Source organism: Triticum urartu, chromosome 6A (genome assembly GCF_056163025.1).
Source record: "Triticum urartu cultivar PI428250 chromosome 6A, HENAU_Tu73, whole genome shotgun sequence".
Classification (NCBI taxonomy): domain Eukaryota; kingdom Viridiplantae; phylum Streptophyta; class Magnoliopsida; order Poales; family Poaceae; genus Triticum; species Triticum urartu.
The window spans coordinates 33,529,555-33,553,218 of record NC_141878.1 but is presented as its reverse complement, the minus strand read 5'-3'; the positions used below and the strand labels follow the sequence as shown (position 1 = coordinate 33,553,218).

General features: G+C 41.3%; 2 protein-coding genes across 2 annotated transcripts; one reads left to right on the top strand and one right to left on the bottom strand.

The window, feature by feature from the left end:
• Positions 1-416: 416 nt before the first annotated feature.
• Positions 417-3,535, top strand: LOC125516416 (uncharacterized). The gene is made up of 5 exons (XM_087527827.1): positions 417-591; positions 692-813; positions 1,785-2,723; positions 2,833-2,988; positions 3,085-3,535. The coding sequence occupies exons 1-5, from the start codon at positions 516-518 to the stop codon at positions 3,496-3,498; spliced, it is 1,707 nt and encodes a 568-aa protein (XP_087383953.1). The 5' UTR covers positions 417-515; the 3' UTR covers positions 3,499-3,535.
• A 4,197-nt stretch (positions 3,536-7,732) lies between these two features.
• On the bottom strand, positions 7,733-11,896 carry LOC125515378 (BTB/POZ domain-containing protein At4g08455). The gene is made up of 2 exons (XM_048680842.2): positions 11,388-11,896; positions 7,733-8,362 (listed from the first exon to the last, which is right to left on the bottom strand). Exons 1-2 carry the CDS (start codon positions 11,679-11,681, stop codon positions 7,889-7,891), a joined length of 768 nt encoding a protein of 255 aa, XP_048536799.1. The 5' UTR covers positions 11,682-11,896; the 3' UTR covers positions 7,733-7,888.
• Positions 11,897-23,664: the final 11,768 nt, after the last annotated feature.

Sequence of the window (23,664 nt, the reverse complement as noted above, 5' to 3'; positions counted from 1 at the left end):
ACAGACGTGGATCTAATTTTTATTATTTCTGGTGTTCGCTGTATTGCCATGATTAAAAATGAATAGAACGAAAGTTTTGTCAAAAAAAAGAAGTTATGAGAGTTTGCAAACTTTATCTTAAAAAAAGGGAATTAAAAAACAAATCAAAGGAATTTTGAGGAGTCGAAGCCTTTTAGGAGTTCTGCTGGAGCTGGAGGCGCTCTTAAAGATCCGGACAGTTCGAGAGAGAGAGAGGAGCAACCGTGGGAAGAAGATGATCTTGGGCAGGCCCGTCGCAGCTGTCCATCGCCCGGAAGGAAAGGAAAAAAAAACATACACTCCCAGCTGATAGCCCCGCCGCCGCCCGCTCGCCCGCTCGCCCGACGGCTCCGGCGCCTGCTCGAAGATGAGTTCAAGAACAGAAGTGATTTCTCGACCAAAAACAGAGATTGATAAGGAGAGCTCGAGAGGAGTTGAGATCTGAAGTGATTTCTCGGCCAGATCCGAGGGAGGAAGGTATCGTCGTCTGCTCGTCCATGGGGATGCTGGCGCTGAACCGACTCATGTCTCTGCAGAGCGACCGGCCCCGGCGTCAGCAAGGGGGAGTTTCAGGTGGGAAAAAGATGTCGACAGATTGGGTGAATTTTCTCTTCTTTCTTCTATCCATGTCTGGGCTACCATGACCATCCTCCTTTTTTTTCCCCTGTCACAGGTCGTCGGCTTTCGGCCTCAAGGACGGGTAAAAGGAAGGGATCGCCCTGTCAACAAGATGACGATGGCGATGATTCTCAATCTGGTAAAATTAGGAGAACGGCAATCAAGGAGCTTCCTGAGGTACGGAGGCGGTAAAGTTTTGATGTTCGCAAGCATGACATCTCTGTGACTACTCTCATTAGACTAATTCTCGGGACTATGCTAGGATGGCTGCATATTACTGTATATTATTATTACGATTTGTAAACAGAGAAAAGATTCTTTTGGTCAGATATACTAATGTGGCAGAGAAGAGTTATTTTTTCGGTCACATCCTACTATAACAGAAAAAGGATGGTCTTTACTGAATCAATTAGAGAAATTCGACAATTTGTTCGAATTGTAATGATTTGTAAAAGGAATGTTTATGTATAAGTTGGGTGCTTTTTAGTACTATGTCGATAACTTAGCATAACTGGGGTGATTTTGATTTAGTAATTACTCCCTCTCCGTCCATTTTATAAGGTGCAGTTTTTTTTTCGAAAATGAGGCGTACCCCCGGCCTCTGCATCTCTTGATGCACACAGCCATATATTTATTGAAAATAAAAGGTTCCGAAATAGGTTCCAACAAGCATTCTCGAAACGAAGACAGTAGTCTAATTATAATTGTGAGTGCCTCAAAAATGATACAATTGGATTCGAATTTAAAATCACTCGCTAATCATTATGATTTTGTAACTATCAACAAACCATTATGATTGGATGTTGTATCGCTTGTAAAATCGAACAAAAGGAGCATCAGTTGGCACTATGACGCTTGTGTCGCGCTGTAATAACAAAGTTCATGCGATTATTGATTGGCATATTCAATAGGCTGTAACAAAGTTCATGCGATTATTGATTGGCATATTCAATTGGTTGTAACAAAGTTACGTTCCTTTGCACTGCCTATACTATGTAAAGCAGCGCACCCTGTGCAATTGTGTGGAGGGCTACCTTAGGGTATAAATAATGTTACTCCGTGTGGTTCTACTGTTTTTCTTTCTCCAGTTGAACTAATGACCTTTACGTTCTCAATGTTGATCTTTTTTCCCATGCTTGTGTGTGCAGGACATATTGTTTCGTATACACTCCTTAATGCCAATGCGTGAAGCTGCTCGTGCTGCTTGTGCATCTCACGCCTTTTTAAATTCGTGGAGATACCATCCCAATCTCATCTTTGATAAGGATACAATTGGCTTTCCCTTTTTACATTCATGGAGATACCATTCCGGCCTCATCTTTAATAACAATACAATTGGCTCAGAAGAAAGTGTGAGTGGAGAGAAGGTCCACCACAAGATTGACTGCATTCTCAGGGAACACAAAGGCAGCTTGAAAACATTCAAGCTTGACTACGCTCAAATGAATGGGCTTGATGACTTCAGTTATCTTGACAGTTGGCTTCAGATTGCTCTTAAGCCTGGGCTTGAAGAACTCACCTTCATGTTGTCTGCATCAATGTCTCAAACAACTGGAAAATACAACTTCCCATGCCCGTTGTCTGGAGCAAAGAGAACATACAACTTCCCATGCGCGCTTTTATCTGACAGGGTTGGAAACTCGCTTCGGTGCCTTAGACTTGGTCTCTGTGTCCTCCATCGCATAGTTGAACTTGGCCCCTTGAGAAGCCTAACACGCCTGTACCTGTGTCATTTGAGCATCACATGGAATGAGTTAGAGCGCGTTCTTTCCAACTCTCTCGCTTTGGAGCTATTAGATCTTACTAGTTGCAATGAGATTAAATGTCTGAAGTTATCTAGTGCCCTGCAGCGGTTCAAGGGGCTTCATATTTTAGTATGCCAGAGTTTGAGACTGATAGAAAGCAAAGCTCCAAATCTCTCTAGTCTTTACTTTAGATCAGGATGCAAGTTAGACTTCTCACTTGTGGAAACATGGCAAATGAAGAAACTATACTTGGTACAAAGCAATGTTATCTATGATGCCCGTACCAAGCTACCACCCGTTCTGCCAAATATTGAAACTCTTTACATAGAATCACAGCGTGAGGTATATATTTGCTACAAGATAATGTGTTGTAGGCTCGAGCTATATACATACTATTGTATTAGTCATACCTGGTGTAGTGTCTCTGATGCATGAAGTTCTGTGTGTGCAGGTGGTTGATGCACCAATGCTGCCTACCAAATTCCTCTACCTTAAGCACCTGACCATTATTTTGAGATTAGGACCAGACGGTTCGGGGGCATATGACTATTTTTCTCTGGTTTCTTTCCTGGATGCTTCTCCTTCCCTGGAGACTTTGACATTAGATGTAAGTCTGTGGCGCTGTTCATTCATTTCGTCCTGCAACGCCATCCGATCAGTCTGGGTCCAGTTAACTGAATCATATTATCCTTTTTACTGTCAGGTGACTCAGCGGCGTATGGTGCATGAATCGATTTTTGTGGATTCACAACTGAGGCACATGCCCGAACACCACCATGGCCACCTCAAGAGCGTGAAGATCAGTGGTTTCAGCTCTGCGAAGTGCTTGATTGAGCTGACGTGTTATATTCTCAAGAACGCGGTGTCACTTGAGTGTCTTACATTGGACACCATTTGTGGGCATAGGTGTTATGATGAAGGCGGTGACGATTGGTGTGTTCCCATGGCAGATCCTATTCTCATGGAAACCCCTAGGACGCTCTCGGCTATCAGAACATACATTGAGAATAAAGTTCCATCTACAGTTAAGTTAACTGTTCTGGAGCCTTGCAACAAGTGCCATGGTAAAAGACTAGAGCGTCTATTATCACTGTCACGCAATGTCATTTCCATTTAATTTTAGATGGCCCATGTTTTGCTTCTTGAACCATTTGTGTGACCTACTGTACAACAAAATTTTAATTCAAATCTTGGATGGACCATTTTTATCTTTTTTCTCGTGTGCCATGTTAATATGCTTGCAAGGATTAACTGGCCAATGTTGAAATATTCTGTTGCAAGATATGATGTGCTTTTTTCCGCAAAGTATATTGTTACTGTCAGCAAAGCTTAGTGCTTAATCTGCTACAACCAATTGCCAAGGGAGGCACAAGCTGCGGCAAGTTGCCAAGTATACAATTGTTGACCAAAGAATCCATGGAAGGAAAGAAAAAATTAACATAAGAATAGACTATAGTAAAAAGTAAAAGAAAAAAAAACAAGCCAATCTTTCATGCTTAACCATACCGTGAGATGCTTCAAAAGAGCATAAATTATATTAAGAATAAGGCAAGATTATAAAACTCTTGTGTTTTCTTTTTCAAAATTTCCCTGTAGAGCTAGGTAAAGTGTAAAATATCTATTTTTCTTGGAACAAAAGCACTTAAGAAAGAAGACCTGGCACTTGACACTTTATTAATATGTTATAATTCAAGTAAATCATAAAAACATGCATATTCACTGTTATTAAAGCATTGAACCTACAAAAAATACAAATACGTTTAAGACATATCAGCGGTCTTAAGCTTTCGTGTACTTACTCCTTGTCAAATAGCTTACGTACTTGACATAGTATTTCCTTTGTTTCGTCTTAACACGTGGTAAGATGGACGGTTCGGAAGTGGAGTGACGGGTATGAGGTCAATCTGTTGTTCGATGCCTCGTAGGGGAGGAAGCCGCGGTGGTATCTCCGATGGGAAAACTTTGGTGAACTCCCGCAAAACATGAGATATAGAGCTAGGCAAAGTGTGTGAGGGGTTAGTGAAGGAAATATGCCCTAGAGGCAATAATAAAGTTATTATTTATTTCCTTATATCATGATAAATGTTTATTATTCATGCTAGAATTGTATTAACCGGAAACATGATACATGTGTGAATACATAGACAAACAGAGTGTCACTAGTATGCCTCTACTCGACTAGCTCGTTGATCAAAGATGGTTATGTTTCCTAGCCATAGACAAAGAGTTGTCATTTGATTAACGGGATCACATCATTAGGAGAATGATGTGATTGACTTGACCTATTCCGTTAGCTTAGCACTTGATCGTTTAGTTTGTTGCTATTGCTTTCTTCATGACTTATACATGGTCCTATGACTATAAGATTATGCAACTCCCGTTTACCGGAGGAACACTTTGTGTGCTACCAAACGTCACAACGTAACTGGGTGATTATAAATGTGCTCTACAGATGTCTCCGGAGGTACTTGTTGGGTTGGCGTATTTCGAGATTAGGATTTTTCACTCTGATTGTCGGAGAGGTATCTCTGGGCCCACTCGGTAATACACATCACTTAAGCCTTGCAAGCATTGCAACTAATGAGTTAGTTGCGGGATGATGTATTATGGAACGAGTAAAGAGACTTGCCGGTAACGAGATTGAACTAGGTATTGAGATACCGACGATCGAATCTCGGGCAAGTAACATACCGATGACAAAGGGAACAACGTATGTTGTTATGCGGTTTGACCGATAAAGATCTTCGTAGAATATGTAGGAGCCAATATGAGCATCCAGATTCCGCTACTGGCTATTGATTGAAGACGTGTCTCGGTCATGTCTACATAGTTCTCGAACTTGTAGGGTCCGGAGGCTTAAAGTTCGATGACGGTTATATTATGAGTTTATGTGTTTTGATGTACCGAAGGTAGTTCGGAGTCCCGGATGAGATCGGGGACATGACGAGGAGTCTCGAAATGGTCGAGACGTAAAGATCGATATATTGGACGACTATATTCGAACATCGGAAAGGTTCGAGTGGTTCGGGTATTTTTCGGAGTACCGGGGAGTTACGGGAATACGGGAGAAGAAGTATATGGGCCTTATTGGGATTTAGGGGAGAGAGAGAGGCAGCCCCCCCCCCCAATGACTAGTCCGAATTGGACTAGGGGGAGGGGCGGCGCCCCCTCCTTCCTTCTCTTCCCTCTTCCCCTTCTTTGTCTCCTACTCCTACTACTTGGAAGGGGAGGAATCCTACTCCCAGTGAGAGTAGGACTCCTCCAGGGCGCGCCATAGGGGTCGGCCCTCTTCCCTCCTCCACTCCTTTATATACGTGGCCAGGAGGCACCCCATAGACACAACAATTGATCTCTTGGATCTTTTAGCCGTGTGCGGTGCCCCTCTCCACCATAGTCCACCTCGATAATATTGTAGCGGTGCTTAGGCGAAGCCCTGCGACAGTAGAACATCAACACCGTCACCACGCCGTCGTGTTGACGGAACTCTCCCTCAAAGCTCGGCTGGATCGAAGTTCGAGGAATGTCATCGAGTTGAACGTGTGCAGAACTCGGTGGTGCCGTGCGTTCGGTACTTGATCGGTCGGATCGTGAAGACGTACGACTACATCAACCGCGTTGTGCTAACGCTTCCGCTTTCGGTCCACGAGGGTACGTGGACACACTCTCCCCTCTTGTTGCTATGCATCACCATGATCTTGCGTGTGCGTAGGAAAATTTTGAAATTACTACATTCCCCAACAGTTAGTTACATGAGTACAAAATGAAGGATTGATGGGTTCTCACTAACTTTACTCAACTCAGATTTGGTAGCTAAAAGGACCTTGTCTTATGAGCACTCATCATGTGTGCACTCATGTTTGCTTGTGGCACCCATTTACTTTGAAGTGGCTCGCTCCCTTACTCATCTTCTCTCAATTTCTTGTGTAGTCCTTCTCGATGCTCGAGTCTTGTCGGCAATGAATATGGCTTGGTGACATATATAGGACGGAGGATGTAGTGTATTACTTTGTGCTTCCTTCAAGGCTATAAAGTTGGTGCGTCCATTTTGGACTACTCCTCGCTCATATTTCCATGTCTTCCCACGAGTAGGCGGTTAACAACCATGGGAAACAACATCACACTTGCCAAGTTGTGACAACTTCCACCGTTGATTATGGCTTTGATGGATTGTCCATTAATGCAGGCTTTGGGATGGAAGAAGTTGCAATGTTGTTTGGCTTGATATTGTTGTTGGATGGTCAAGGTCTTCAAGGCAACACGACTTGGGCTCAAATCATTTCACAGTAGACTTCAGAATCTTCTTATTTGTTGACATCTTGGTGCCTAGCAACATCTTTCAAAGCTTCCAATTCACCTTCGCTTACAGATTCTTGCTTTGTTGATCACCATGGTGTGCTTATTGGGGGACACTCATAGGTCTTGTGTCCACAACCGTTGCAAGTGAAGCATTCAATCTTGCTTTTATTGTCGGTGGAGGCCATGGTGGCACTTGATGTTAAACGTTGTTTGTAGGTATTTGTAGGTTGACTTGATTGAGTTGTCGGAGTTTTGGAGATTGAGGGATCACTACTTGAGGGTGTATCGAGTATCTGAAGTCTCCTTGCTCTTATCTCTCTACCTTCGTGGCTTGATGGGCCAACTCAATCAAATTGGTGTACGGTTCAAAATCTGAGGTTTGCAATGGTTTGTTCCTTGGCCTTGGTCATGTTTGCTCGGATCATGGCAATTTTCATTTCTTTGCATTACTCTTTGAGACTCTTCATTCCTTGCTTGAGCACTTGGAGTTTCTTGAAGAGGTCTCGAGTGTAGTGACTAGGAACAAAACAGAGAAATTGGTGTATCTAGCAAGCTTGCGGAACAACACGTGGGTGACTCAGACTGACGTCTCCATGGTAATGTTGGCATCTTTCAGATCTCCAAGAGAAATTGGTGTGTCCACCAAGCTTGCGGAACAACACATGGGTGACTCAGATTGACGTCTCCATGGTAATGTTGGTCGACCACATGCATGATGCAGCCACTTGTCTTGCATCTAAGAGAGGTTAGGGACACTGTCTATGCAAACGGCCAACGACGCGTACTCCTCCTCGGCCTACATCATTCAGTTCCAAAACATTGTGGTTTCCCCATGAAAGAGGTCATTTGGAAGAACTGAATGCGGTTTTTTTCCTTGTGGTTGATCATTCAAACCCGTGTTTGGGTCAGTGGATAGGCTTCACCGTCTTGGCCTCTTGGGTGGCCTAATTGTGGCGTGTGCCCCCTTTGTAGGCATGTACAATTTGAAAGCACCTCACTCAGATGGTTTGCCAGAGCATCACACCAAGTAATAATTTTACAAAAATGCTGGTATGTATCAGGCAAAAGAACATAAATACAAAATATTAGAAATAATCATTTTAGTCAACTTAGATCCATTCTGGAATCTGGGTAACGATCCATAGTTGCATCAATGTATATCTCACCAAACCACATTTTATGCTGTTATGGCTTTATTTTACCCTCAGCTATCACTTTCTACAGCAGCAATCTGAATCCCTCTCGGCGGCAGTATTGTCCTGTCGGCTGACATAGGTCTCGTAGATCTCCACGAGGATCCTCGGGTCCCTCTCGACCAGCTCCTTGTACTCTTCCCGCTCCGCCAGCGTGGGCATGCTATCCATGAGCGCCGACATGGAGGCCTCGAGCAGCTGCTTCGCGCCGTGCCGGTGCGCAAATGCGTAATGAACGATGGCGTTGTCGTTGTTCACCTTGGACGTGATGAACTTCTCGCAGTAGGTCTTCAGGTGCTTCACCTCGTACTTCTCGGCCAACACCAGGAGATCGCAGGCCATTTGCTCGTCCAGGAGAGCCTCGCCCGTGTACATGTAGTGGACAAAAGCACGGAGGACATCATAGGACACGTCGTACATCTTGATGACGCCGCTCCGGCTCTCTTCCATCTCGCTGTCAAGCATTGCTCTGAACACAGGAGACCTGCTGGCCTGTTCGAAAGAGAAACACAGCTTAACAAAAAGATAAATTCACACCACAGAGTGAACCAGCATAAGCAAATCAGTAATACTTCAATAATGTGAAATGTGCCAACTAATAACTAGTTACTGTGGACTTAAGGTGGCAGGGAAATAAGAGAATGGTGAGAATCTTCAAAATACACGACAAATAAATCAGAGTTCAAACAATTTGCCGCTTGCTGAAATTAGATCAGCTATACATCTGACTAACACGAAAGAGTGAATTACTGTACTGGAAAACATCATAGACAAAGGATTCTGCTGAACAAAAAGCCAACAACAAATAAATTTAAACAAGCCACGCGAGTTTAGTCTAAAACCATTTATAATGGGAGCAAAGTTGAAAATTTGCATAATATAATGGTTCAACTATGGTAGTTGATTCAGGTTTTGGGGGTTTTAGACCGAAGCAATTTTGGTTGAAAGTTGAAACTCACACAAAAATGAACAGACGTAGACAAAACGGTTGACAAATTGACAAAGGAGCTACCATGGAGAACCTTACAGCGCAAGACAAAATATCCTACTGAATAGTACACGCCTCAACTCAGAATTTCACCTGGTGGTACAAATATGTATTTTGTCTTCATATAAGTATTACTTGTTATACAAATACTTTTGTTCCCCTTGAAAAACTCAAACAAGCATGTATAGGACAAGGATGCTATACAGTCGGGCAGAAGCTGCCCAGACACCTGATTTGCCTCTCTTCCTATACAGGGCCAGATGAGGCGGCAATTTAACAGATAGTGCTCACCAAGTGCATGGGGCCCCCGGAAGCAGCACCGAGCAATAGAAGAGTGAGCAGGGAGAGACATAGTGTTGTGAACTTAGATCCACAATGGGATTGTTACCATGCTGAAGATACCCAGACAGTGTGGCCGCAAGGGATTGGGTAGACATAGCCACATAGGTTGAGACATGAGAATAACTGGGAGAGATTAGATTGATTCTTCTTGCTAGATTAAACTGAGAGACAACACATACATATTTTTACCAAATAATGCATCCCTTTTTACCGAATAACACAACCTTATATACTGGATGTTTTGCCTCTGGACCTATCCTAATACAATCAGACCCCACCCCATAGACCTTTCTACATGAACTCCTCTCCAAAACAAACTCAACAGCTATCCTGCCACATCTGCTAGTTGACTCCCTCTGGTTCACAACACAGAGATAAGTTAGATGTGTGTTACTCTTAGTGTATCCTCACATTTCAATATTTCGCTGCTTCCATAAAGCAAGCCATATCATGCAAATCAGCAATCATCCAGCATAAGGAAATTGCAATTAAGTGAATGGAAATAAACACAAGTCAGGAAGCCTCTCTAAATATTATCCCATTTTCAACTTTGCGAAGTCATTCCTATCGTTTTGTCTATGTGTGCAGAACTGCAGATGGTAAAGTCAGAATGCATTATCCTGCAGTGCAAGAAAAGATGCTGCCTCTATGCACACAAATTCATATAATCACCACAACGTTGACGTACCCATCACACATACCACATTGATGGCATGGCCAGGCGAGAAAGCCAGCGTGATTGTTCATTTTGCTACCATGGCCACCAGGAAAATAAGTCCTCAAGACGGCATGGTCAGTGGCAGAAATACGTTGGGGACGACCTGAGCCGTGGTTGTCCCAGCCCAGCAAAAAACAGTGGAAGGTGAGAGCAAAACTGGGCCTTAAGGACAAATACTGTGTGTTATTCCTTAGACTGGCCTGCCCAGGAACTTTCTTGTAGCTCTGCTGCTGCAGTGTAGTGAATTATTCCAGATGCAGGCTTACCCTTAGCCTGGAACCTCCTCACATGCGCCGAATGAAAAAGATAGAAAGTTGTGTCAAGTTCAAACTAGAAAACGGCTTGGTCTTTGGAGCGGTTTCTTAGATTACTGATTCTGCTTTCGTTTAATTGTCTTCCTAATATGCCACATCATTGCTGATATTTGAGAGGCTTTATATGAGTAACAACACACCCGAAAAGCCAGAATACTACTCCCTCCGTCCGAAAATACTTGTCATCAAAATGGATAAAAAAGATGTATTTAGAACTAAAATACGTCTAGATACATCCCCTTTTATCCATTTTGATGACAAGTATTTCCGGACGGAGGGAGTATATGACACACACACACCTATCTCTATCTGTTGCTTTCCACCCACTAATCAAGAGATGAGGACTGCGTCCTGCTGCGCTGACCAACCACTCGACCCTGCCACGTCCTCTGGGTGGGTGAGTTGTGCCTACAGAGTCAGCAACTGATCTTTTCTTCATGGCAGGAGCTAAACAGGGTTTGTGAGGGCACTGAACTCAATGAATCTCCAGTACCTGTATGGTCACTCTACTTACTAACATTAGGATATACTCCCTCTGTTCCAAAATAGATGACTCAACTTTAGTACAAAGTTGAGTCATCTATTTTGGAACGGAGGGAGTACGTTCCTATTTTCACCCTACTATTTCTAGATTGAGAAATTTCCCGATAAATGTTGATGAGCACAAGATCAATATTGACGTCCAGGCTCCGTTTTGCTTCAACAACGTATTTCCTCTAAACCATTTTCGTTAGTCTAATACAGTGAACTACAGAGCAACCCGTGAAGACTGCTGTCACACTGGACAAGCTGGCCAGCAGCGCATCATGTGTCATCTTTGCTAACTATAGAAAACATGTTTCAATTCTAATAATACTTCACATAGAATGTGTCAACACTCTATCCAGATATGTTCAGAGAAGATGGTGCTCTGCTCACTGCTGAACGCATGGAAAAAAGAAACTTAACATACTACTAGAACACTGACTAGTGGAATTTTGGGCGTCTTGACAGCAGCAGTGCAGACTAATGACACTTAAATTCTCAATTTAATCAAGGACCACCCTAGCAAAATCTTGCAGCGGGCAGGCAAACTAGTCCAAGGCTGAATGGAATTGCATCAAGAAAACATATAAATGGCGGAAAGATGGGGAAAGAGGGGGCGAAATGACTCACGAGGATGACGCGGTGGGCCGGGACGGCGGGGGTGTCGAGGCGGGCCCCGTCGGCGTCGCCGGAGGGGGAGGGCGAGGTCGAGGAGGCGGGGATGGCGTGGAGGAGGAGGTCGGAGTGGCCGGCGGCGGAGGCGTCGAGCGTGGGGGAGGGGAGGCGCAGGAAGAGGAGGCGGGAGCGGAGGTCGTCGATCTCGCGCTTGAGCTCCTCCTCCGTCTCGCTGGCCTCCTCGTAGCACTCCTTGCAGGTCCCGGCGTCCTCCTCGTCGTACACGTTCTTGCACGACTGGCAGTACATCTCCTCTGGCCTGCCTGCGGCGGCGGGCCGCTTCCTCCGGCGAGCCGCTCGAAGGTGCTCGCTTGCTCGGGGGGGGGCTTCTGTTTTGGCTACTCGGGCGGGTGGAAGGAAGGTGGTGGAATCGGTTGTCGCGGCCGCCGCCGCCGCCGGAGATGGTGGTGAATCCGAGGATCTCTCTGTTTTTTCCTTTTGAGAACCGGTGAATCCGAGGATGGCTTGGGCTTGCAGAAGTTCAGATGGGCTGGTTGACGCCCATTGATGTCGTCAAAATGGTCAGAGCTGGCCAAACGGGCCGGCACGGTGCCGGCCTGCGTGCTGCGCCTATCAGCCCAGGCACGTGGCGATTCTTATTCGGTGCTTTATTCTCCTGATGATAGAGGTCAGGGAGCTTCTGTTCGGCGCCTTAAGCACCCGAACAGATAGCTGGCGCGCCTTGAAGGAGATCCAAACCTGATGTACACTGTTTCAGGCTAGTGAATTTAGCCACGAACAGAGCATATGTAATAAGGAAGCACATCGCATAGCTAGATTATTTTGTTCAAGAAAAAACATTCCATCTGTTCATCAACTATAAAGGCAGGACATGAAACACCATAAGTAAAAAATACATTCAGATCTATAGATAGATTTGCTACTACTTTACATCCTGGGCGCCATCTTTTGCTGCTCGAGCCACCTGTTTGGCCTTTGTATTCCTACCAACAATGCTATTTATTAGATTTTCCAATTATTTGAAAAAATGGGACAATTGATTTTTTTATGAAAAGGATTTCAACAAATTTCAAAGACATACAAATTCGAAAAAACAGTTCATTGATTTTTTTAAAGTTCCTCAAATTAAAATAAAAGTTCATCGACTTTGAAAAAAGTTTCATTGAATTAAAAAAAGTTCGTCGATTTGAAAATAGTTCATCAAATTTTTAAAAACTTCATCCATTTTGTAAAAAAAATCATCGAATTTGAAAAAAAATTCATCGGTTCTGGAAAAGTTCTTCAAATTTGAAAAAGATCATCAAATTTGAAAAAAGTTCATCGAACTTGAAAAATAGTTCAACGAATTAGGAAAAAGTTATCGATTTTGAAATAAAAGTTCACCAATTTTGAAACATTGTTCATCAATTTTGTAAAAAATTGTTCAATTTAGCAAAAGAAAAATAAAAATAATAAAAGACCGAACAAAAAGAATAATGAAAAAAGGAAAGAGAGATACGAAGAAAAGAGTTAAGAATATATAATTGAGCACATGAGGTGAGGCCGGTGGGATGGTTAGCACAGTGAACGAACGGCCGGGAGGTCGCTGATCCGAATACCATAGGCATTTTTTGTTTTATACAAACAGAAAGAAAGAAGAAATGGACCGACCCCAAGTAGTCGCGCCCTTCAGGCGCCTGTTTGCGAACAGGCACTTAAGCGTCAAATAGGATCCACCCCTGTTACAAGCATTCATGCAAACGGGCGCTCGCGCTACTCCCTTCCTCCATACCTACATTTTTTTGTTTTATACAAACAAAATGGAAGGAGAAATGGGCCGACCCCAAGCAGCCGCGCCCTTCAGGCGCCTGTTTGCGAACGGGCGCTTAAACGTCAAATAGGATCCACCCATGTTACAAGCATTCATGCACACGGGCGCTCACGCTCCTCCCTTCCTTCGTTGTTCCTGGTTTTGGGAAACTTCCAGAAGCTCTCGCAGACAGGTTTGGGAAGCTTCTGGTTGGGTTTTTTCAGTTTAGATTTTTCTAGACCGCTTTTATGTGGTTTAATCTTTTATGCTTTCTGTATTTATTTTTCCCTTTTTATGCTTTCTTTTTCTAGAATATGTGAACTTTTTGAAAATTGAAGTTTTATTCACAATTCTAAAATTTTCAAATCTATGAACTTTTACAATTCCACGGACTTTTTTAATATTCTTGAACTTTTTTTTGAATTGATGAACTTATTTTCAAAAAATCGACATTTTTTTCAAATTCAAGTTTTTTTAATGGGCGAAAATTTTCAAATTCGTGTTTTTTTATTTGAGGTTTTTATGAACTTTTTCATTCGTCAACTTTCTGATATTTTGAAATTTTTCTAAATTACGAACTTTCTTAGTCATGAAATTTTTCTTAAATATGTGAGTTTGTTTTCCAATTTTCAAGAACTTTTTCCGAGTTTTGTTGAATATTTTTCAATTTTTTAAACTTTTTCATTTTATGAATTTGTTTTCAAGTTCTTGAACTTTTTTCAATTCTGCAGAAGTTTTTTGAACCGTGTTTTTTTCAAATTCGTGAACAATTTTGTAAATTCATGTTTTAAAACACTTTTTTAAGTCAATGGTCAACTGGTCAAGGTGGACCGATCAACCCCACCCGGTCAACTGTGAACTAAATGACCAGAGAACCAGAAAAAAAAACCATGCATGACGAGTGATCGCTCCCCTGCTTGTTGGGTCGGCCGATGAGATACCCCCTGGAGCGCTAGTTCGGCTAGTGGTGCATATGGCATTGAGGAGGAGCTCTTGCGCCCCTTATAACGAGACCAATATGGCGATTGCGGCGACTATATCTCGTTGATAGCGAGACCTGTGGTACACTTGCCTGGACAATTTTCGCTTTTGGTTTTACCTAGGTCAGCCTAGTTCTTCTTATCGCTTTGCTTCGTATTTTAACTCATGCTTGGCTCGATCGCTCACTGGCCTGGTTCGGTGGGTTGGCTACTGATTGTTTAGTCCATTTTTCCTTTTTGTTTTGTTTTCTTTGTTTCTTCAAGCTTTTTTGTTTTGTTCTTTTGGAATGAATATCATGTGTATCTTTCCATTTCCTCAAATAGAGCCCTTGTTGTTTGGCCCACGATTTAACATTGTGATTGCAAGTGATGCTACTTTTACCAAGTACGTAGCACGATTTTATTCAATTGTTGAATTAAATAACACAAAAGGCATATCTGACCATTAAAGTACATATGAACAAGCAATGTCTATTATTTGAGGGAAAATACCCGCTAGACACCTTTTATACTGTAGAATTTTCTACTTATATCTCTATGGAAGATAAGACAACCATGTACTATTGTAAAACATTCAAGATATTTGTTAGATTGAGGAGTTCCCCATCAAAATGTATAAGGATACTGAAATAGACCTGGACACATACATTTCATCAAAGTGGCACAAACTAATCCAATGAGGCATGCAGTCTAGTTTTTTGTTGCTTTTCTTTGGTTTAGGGTAATACAATTTAATTATGATTTTTTAGAAGAAGTTTCTCGAAAAGGAAAAAAGTAATGTTACTTCCTTGCAAAATATAGTTTGAGATTTGTGCACTTTTTTTGCAATTGTAGATATTTGTATTTTCTAAGGACATCTCTAGCAATCCATGCCAAACATTATTAGGGGTATGGCTTTTCAACATTCTGATTTTGTGAATTAGAGAGTGTAAGGAGAGAGAGAGAGAGAGAGAGGTAAAGGTTTTATTGCGAAAAATACCAGATTTATCATTGACAACCTAATTATTTCCTCCACAAACTAAAACCTCATCAACATCAAACACACATAATATTTTATGATAATACTAACAAGATTTTGTATATATTTAAATAAAAGTCGGTCTTCTCTCTCCGAGTAACAATGCAAAGAATAATTTGTTCAAGATGCCCTAGTGGATGTATTACCTAATAATATTAAGCAACAGTTTGATATAGTTATTTCTAAATAGTAGGAAAAAATATTGCTTAAAATAATGAGTTATAAACAAGTAAAATTGTTTTGTATAAATTTGCCTTTATTTTAGGGACTGTCTATTCAACAATTGACTGATTTGTAATTGGTCATCATTCAAATTTTCCAACCAATAATCTGTTGACAGCTGTATGTCTGTTTTTATAGAAGAAAACGGATTGGGCTGTAGTTGTGACCCGTCAAGCAATTAACAGCGACAAAAAAGTTGAACCAGTCGCCCTACTGTCCTTTCCTTGACCCGTCAAAAGCACCTGGCAGGATCACACTGTACAAATGCATAAGGTTACACCGAGCAAAATGCATAGGGGGGGTAAAATTACAGAGTAAAATCACATTAGAACTAGCATATCAAATTACACAGTAATTAAGTGTAAAATTACAGTTTAAATAGCAACAGATTACAGTATACATTATGGGGAAAATTACACTGCAGAAAATGGGAAAATAGGATTACAGTGAAACTACCATACAAATTACACATAAAATTATCAGTCAAACTACACAATACAGACATGGGTAAAATTACACTGGGGGAATTACATTGTAACTACCGTGTACTAACATTGTAACTACCATACAAAATACACAGTAATTATCAGTCAACTTACTGTGTAAAAAATGACATTTGAATTACAGTGTAGATATGGGTAAAATTACACTGTAAAAAAGGTGTAAGGTTATAGTGTAACTACCATAAAAATTACACGGTAATTATCAGTCAAATTACTGAGTAAAAAAAGGCATCAGATTACAATGCAGGTATGGGTAAATTTACACTGTAAAAAAGGTGCAGGATTACAATGTAACTACCATACAAAATTACACAGTAATTATCAGTCAAATTACTGTATAACTATGGGTAAATTTACACTGTAAAAAAGGGCACTCGAATTACAGTGTAGATATGGTTAAATTTACACTGTAAGAAAGGAATAGGATTACAATGTAACTACCATACAAAATTACACAATGATTATAGGATTACAGTGTAACTACCATACAAATTTCACGCTAAGTATCACTCAGTAATAAGGGCATTTAGATTACAATTCATATAGGGTAAATTTACAGTGTAGGTACCATACAAATGACCCAATGATTAACAGAAGAGAAAAAAAGACTTACAACATTCCTTCTGCCAGCAGATGATAATTTTCTCTTCAGGTACTTTACTTTCTGATCAAGAAACAAAAAACATAAAATCATCAAACCAACATATGAAAAAATATGGAATAAAAACATCAAACTCTTCATCATCACCAGAAACATGAAAAAATGGCTTACATTATTCAGATAGATATTGTAAAGTGCTTTATCAAACTCTTCATCATCACCAGAACAACCCTGCAAAAGGAAAATAAAATATCAGAAAACAATAAAAAAATTAATAAAAATATAAAAATATAAAAGAAAAATGAAAATGAAAATGGAAAGAAGATAAGAAGACAAATAATAACTCCCAAAGACATAGCATTAGAACCATCATCAGCAAAATCATTAGGCACAAAAGGGTCTCTCAAAGAATTAGCGCTCTCGACTGAAGAAACTAGGGGAACATACTTGCGAGAGACTTTCCGCAGTCTACCCATTGAGATACTACCTGAAAAACAATAGAGAGAAAAAATGGGCCTCAAAATATACATAAGAGAAATTACAGGCTGACTAGCATACAAATTACACAATAAATACGGGAGAAATTACAGTGTAAAAACGCATCAGATTACAGTGTAACTAGCATATATACAAATTACACAGTTACAGTGCAAAAGCGCAACATATTACAATGCAAAGGCAGCAGGCTTGTGAATTGGATGCAGGCGACAAAACAACCTTCAGCAGAAAACATGATGTATAGATATTTTACAAGCCTCACGCCACTAGATACAACAGTGATGGTGATATTGAACAAACTAGGAAGACAAAATCTCAGAGTTATTAGCAGAACCAAAATTGACAAACAAATTCCCAAAGAACTTCTGAAGTAGCAATTCATAGAAGCAAGAGCATCTGCAGCCAAAAACATATGACTAGTTTACTGGGTCTTACTCGCAGATCAAGCATCAGCCACCACACATGAGTGGTCAAAAAGCACCACAAAGGTTTCACAAAAATCAAGACTGCACAAACTTATCCATCGACTGCTTAGTAAGGTTCAGAAAATAGATGAACAAAAGTCATGGGATCATTCAGATTTCAACAAAAACATCAAAGACTGCAGGGCTGCACAACAAACAGGGGTGAACTGCGAGGCCACTCATGCATAAATCATAGGGTGACTAGCATGCAAATTACACAAATAAAATACAGGAGAAATTACGGTGCAAAAACGCATCAGATTATAGTGTAACTAGAATACAAATTACACAGTTATTATGGGGTAAAAATACTGTGCAAAATCGCGACAGATTACAGTGTAAATGGAATATGATTACAGTGTAAACATCGGTTGAACTAGACAGTAAATCATGGGATAGGATTACACTAGAATTTCACAGAAATTATCGGTCAAATTACTATGTAATTTACGGTATAACTACCACCCAAAACTACATAGTAATTACCGGTGAAAAATACTGTGTGATGCACAACAGGGTAGCTACATGAAGAGACTGTAGGGGAAAATGATAAAAAGACAAGCTATCCCCACGGTAATTAGAGGGAAAAAGCTTACAAAGTGACAAGGTTCAGGCTATAAAACGAGAAACACTGAAACACTTAAAACTGCAGAGAGGCTCTATATAGGAACTGTAGACCAACTCTGAAAAAAAATCTCAGTTACACTAATTTACAGTATAACAAAAACCTACCACACCTACCTCCACATCAACAGTGACAAAGGTTATGTTGAGCGCGAAATCACTGAACTCGATCCTTCAGAGTTCAACATCTACTGGATCTACCCCTCAAAACTAAACCCTACCACACCTACCTCCACATCAACAGCAAGGGAAATCTAGCGTTCTACGCCTACCTCCACATCAAACAGCCACAACACTGCCTCCAAAAAATGTCCTATGGGATCCTAACCAGGAGGAATTTGGCCTCCGTCCAAAGCAGGAAAAGGAAGACACGGCGGACTGCGCATGGCAAGCTGCAACCTCCGACGCCACAACCATGACGGACTACAAACACCATGGCAAACAAACTCTGCGGATCCACAAAATCCCCTAGATCTGAGACTACACGACCACAAAACCACGGGCAAGAGACGAGAAAACGTTACAAAGATGACCAAAATTCAGAGCCTACAGTGGCTACAAACCAGAACTCGGAATTCAGAGACAGGAGCTATAGGATCCACCACTGAAACATAAATGCCTACTACGCCTACTTCCACATCAACTCTAGGACACATAAAAATACATATCAACAATAACAACCTAACTGGGGAGGGCACAGGATTTGGACTGCATCCACAAGAAAAACACAAGACCAAGCTACCTCTTGAGCACTACGTTGGATTTCCCCGAAGAGGAGAGGATGACACAGCAAAGTAGCATAAGTATTTCCCTCAGTTTTTGAGAACCAAGGTATCAATCCAGTAGGAGGCCATGCGCAAGTCCCTCGTACCTACATAAAAACAATAGCTCAACGCAACCAACGCGATTAGGGGTTGTCAATCCCTTCACGGTCACTTACGAGAGTGAGATCTGATAGAGATGATAGATAATATTTTTGGTATTTTTGATATAGAGATGCAAAGTTAAAAGTAAAAGGCAAAGTAAAAAAGCAAAGCAAGATTAAAGTGATGGAGATTGATATGATGAGAATAGACCCCGGGGCCATAGGTTTCACTAGTGGCTTCTCTCAAGAGCATAAGTATTCTACGGTGGGTGAACGAATTACTGTTGAGCAATTGATAGAATTGAGCATAGTTATGAGAATATCTAGGTATGATCATGTATATAGGCATCACGTCCGAGACAAGTAGACCGACTCCTGTCTGCATCTACTACTATTACTCCACTCATCGACCGCTATCCAGCATGCATCTAGAGTATTAAGTTAAAAACAGAGTAACGCCTTAAGCAAGATGACATTATGTAGAGAGATAAATTCATGCAATATGAAGTAAACCCCATCTTGTTATCCTTGATGGCAACGATACAATACGTGCCTTGCTGCCCCTTCTGTCACTGGGAAAGGACACAGATCGAACCCAAAGCTAAGCACTTCTCCCATGGCAAGAAAAACCAATCTAGTAGGCCAAACCAAACTGATAATTCGAAGAGACTTTCAAAGATAACCAATCATACATAAAAGAATTCAGAGAAGATTCAAATATTATTCATAGATAGACTTGATCATAAACCCACAATTCACCGGTCTCAACAAACACACTGCAAAAGAAGATTACATCGAATAGATCTCCACGAGAGAGGAGGAGAACATTGTATTGAGATCCAAAAAGAGAGAAGAAGCCATCTAGCTACTAACTATGGACCCGAAGGTCTGAGGTAAACTACTCACACTTCATCGGAGGGGCTATGATGATGTAGAAGCCCTCCGTGATGACGGCCCTCTCCGGCGGAGCTCCAGAACAGGCCCCAAGATGGGATCTCGTGGATACAGAAAGTTGCGGCGGTGGAATTAGGTTTTTGGCTCCGTATCTGATCGTTTGGGGGTACGTAGGTATATATAGGAGGAAGGAGTATGTCGGTGGAGCAACAGGGGCCCACGAGGTAGGGGGGGCGCCCCCACCCTCGTGACTGCCTCTTTTGTTCCTTGGAGCAGGGTCCAAGTCTCCTGGATCACGTTCGGTGAGAAAATCACGTTCTCGAAGGTTTCATTCTGTTTGGACTCCGTTTGATATTCTGTTTCTTCGAAATACTGAAATAGGCAAAAAAAACAGCAATTCTGGGCTGGGCCTCCGGTTAATAGGTTAGTCCCAAAAATAATATAAAAGTGGAAAATAAAGCCCAATATGGTCCAAAACAGTAGATAATATAGCATGGAGCAATCAAAAATTATAGATACGTTGGAGACATATCAGACCACGGCATGACACATAAGGTAGCAGTGACCCTCTACAGGACAAAATGCAGTGAGCATATATGTGAACTAAAAAAGGGTGAAAAAATGCACAGCAGAACTTTATGCACATAAATCTGCAGACCCTTGATATTATGTACACTCATATCATGGTGGAAAATACATAAAAACAAGCATGTAATTCAGGAAAAGTGCAGAACAAAAATGAACAAAAAATACATAGAGATGATCAGTAAGCCACCGGGATGAACAACAGCGGACAAAAACGACACAAACATCACAAAATTCAGGCGCTCTAGCCACAACTCGAACTACAGACACAAGCTACAGGATCTGCAGCTGAAAACTAACACCAACTACGCGTACCTCCACAACATCTGCAGGAAAAACTATCCTCTACGCATACCTACACATCAACAACTAGAACCCTAAGCGCGGGCGCTCCTCCACATCTGCAGGAACACACACACCTCGGGCATGGAGACTACGTGCGGCACACTGCAGGCTCCTACCAGAAATTCACGCGCGCACAAAACACACACACACACACACACACACACACACATCACGGGCATGGAGAACACCGCGCCAGAAACATACACATCCTGCGGATCCGCGAACCCAAAAATCATCTAGATCTGGAACTACATGGCCACGAAAAGCAAGCACAAAAGCACGAGAAGACAGGGCAACAAACCAGCGCAGCCGCGGGCGATGAGAACGAAGAGGATGCCGTCAAAATCCTGGGGCGGATGAACTCCAAATCGCCATGAACACGGGGAATCGCCTCGCCCTCCGCTGCCGCTCGAGCTCTCACTCCCTCTGCCTTATCCAAATGAGAAAGGGGAACGACACCCCGCTCCAAATTCAAAAGGGACAAAAACCTACAATGCCCACCGGTTCGGCCAGGTCAAGGAAAAACGGGCGGATGGAGAAAACCGTGCCCGATAAACAAAAGCAGGGCGAAAACCAGCACAAAAGAGCAGGACCGAGCGCGAATCTCGATGCGAGATCAAACGGACAGAAATTCGAACGTCAGCGAATTACAAAACAGCCGACTGTCAATCAGCAAAACTGTTATTTTATTCACTATGCAACCAGTAAGTTCCTATGCAACCTTGGTAACAAATAGATAATCATATATAAGATAGAGCATCACTTGGCTACTTTATTAGTAGAAATGGATGGTTGGGTGTCAAAAGGTGATGACCATCAAGCCGTCCTTGGTACACCTGCCTCAGTTAAAGCCTTAGTTAATCTTTTCCCAGATTGGATAAAAAAAATTAACACGTTCTTGCTATTTTTTCTTTTTCATATACATCAAGTATACTTAGTTACAGTCAATGGCCATTCTTTCCTAGATTTCTAGGTAACTATGTGAATCATGTTGGACTGGCTCCCTCGATTTTAGTTCTGAATTTGCTTGGTTAAATAAAAAAATAAGCATATAACAATTTGATGTATAATAACCACTAGATAGTTGAAAAAGAAGAGAAATAGAATTGCATGGTAAATTTCCGATAAATTTATTATATGACCAAGAAAATACAAAATAATATGAAGGATTGTACGCATAAAATGACAATGGAGTCCTCTTGTTTAGAAAGATGAAGCTTTAATAGATTACTCTTAAGTTACATGTCATTTTTGTCGATGAATGATACCCCCTCCGATCCATAATAAGTGTCACAGTTTTGAACTACATTAGTTCAAAGTTAGTTCAGAACTGTGACACTTCTTTTGGATCAGAGTGAGTACCACTTTTAGTTTCATGCGCTTGAATTTTTTTCTTTCAAGAGGTCATAATTTTTTGCTTGCAGTAACGATGGAGTCGAGATCCCAAGAGTAAAATAGGCAATGTGGTAGGGGTCGATGGATGTGGGATGTGCATGAAGATCCTAAAGGTAAATATATATGTGACACTTAACATTGAACCAATCGAATATGTGTGCCCTGTTGCAACATACGAGCAATTTCCTATTAAGTATGAACCCATGAGATTCTCGGCAAGCATCATGAGAAGCAGATATCGCGTTCAATTTTTTGGAAGTGCTAAATTTATTGAACATTGCTACAAGGGAACAAATTTTTGATTTGCATATGTAGGCTTATGTAATTATAAATGATATCAAAGTTTTATGAAGTGGAAAGGCTACACATTTGCAAGTTGGATCCGACGACGTGGTGCAAATCATTCGGCTGCACCTGTAATTGTTAAAACTTATGTAAGAAATGCAATAGAGAAACCATTTTTGCAATGAACATATGTTCTTGGATAATATGTTGTAAATTCAAAACTTATTTCACTAGGATACTTTACTTTTCATGGGGACAGTGTAACATGGATTGATCGTACATCTTCATTCCACATCTTTCACCTCCAAACTTAATCGACAAAAATACTTACGAGGAAGGAGAATAAAACCCAAGAAAAATTCGGCAAGGTTGATTTATCTACGAGGGACCAATGTATGGCATCCAAGGGGTGGGCACATGTCCTAAGGCTAGGGAAATACAACCCTAGGTTGTACAAAGGTCATGGGCCCAAGTGAAGGTCGTGCATACCTTTTGACTCGATTTCTGTAACAAACTCCAACTACTTTGGAAATTGCATCATGGAATCAACCACCCACACCAATAAAATCATTAAATCAGTGAGATGCTATATATCCTCATAAAGAATGGGCAGGGAATGATTTGGGGAAAGGACATGATTTTCAAACATATGTGAAAGAAAGGCAATACATTCCCGAAAGTGCTCTTTTGATATCGAGCTCACATGCTCCCGGATGAACAATAAAATGGAAAAATAAAATTAAATCAACTGAATTTCAATGTGATAAACACCGACGAAGGTTTCAACCATGCGAAATTTTGTGATGAATTGACATTCGTGGAGCTCTGGGCAAACACATAAATGATGCTCCAAAATGCTTCCGACAATAGTCTTTTCGGAGCATCGGTTTTGCTTTTTTGCCCATACCTCCATGAATGTCATTTCACCAAGAAATTTTCTATGCATGTGAGCTCAGGATAAAAAAACTCCATCTCTAGTTACACATTTTGTAATGCCCTGACCCAAATTCGCTCAATACCTTGCCGACCAGTGGGTGGCCTACACATACATTGCACGCCTCTTGCATTTTCATTCTTACTTTGTGTAAAATTGTTAACCTGTGCTACGACTGGAACAAACACACACACACACACACACTATATTATGTTATTGAACTCTCTCTGCTTCTGTACCTGAACTGCATTCGGAGAAATTTTGACTTT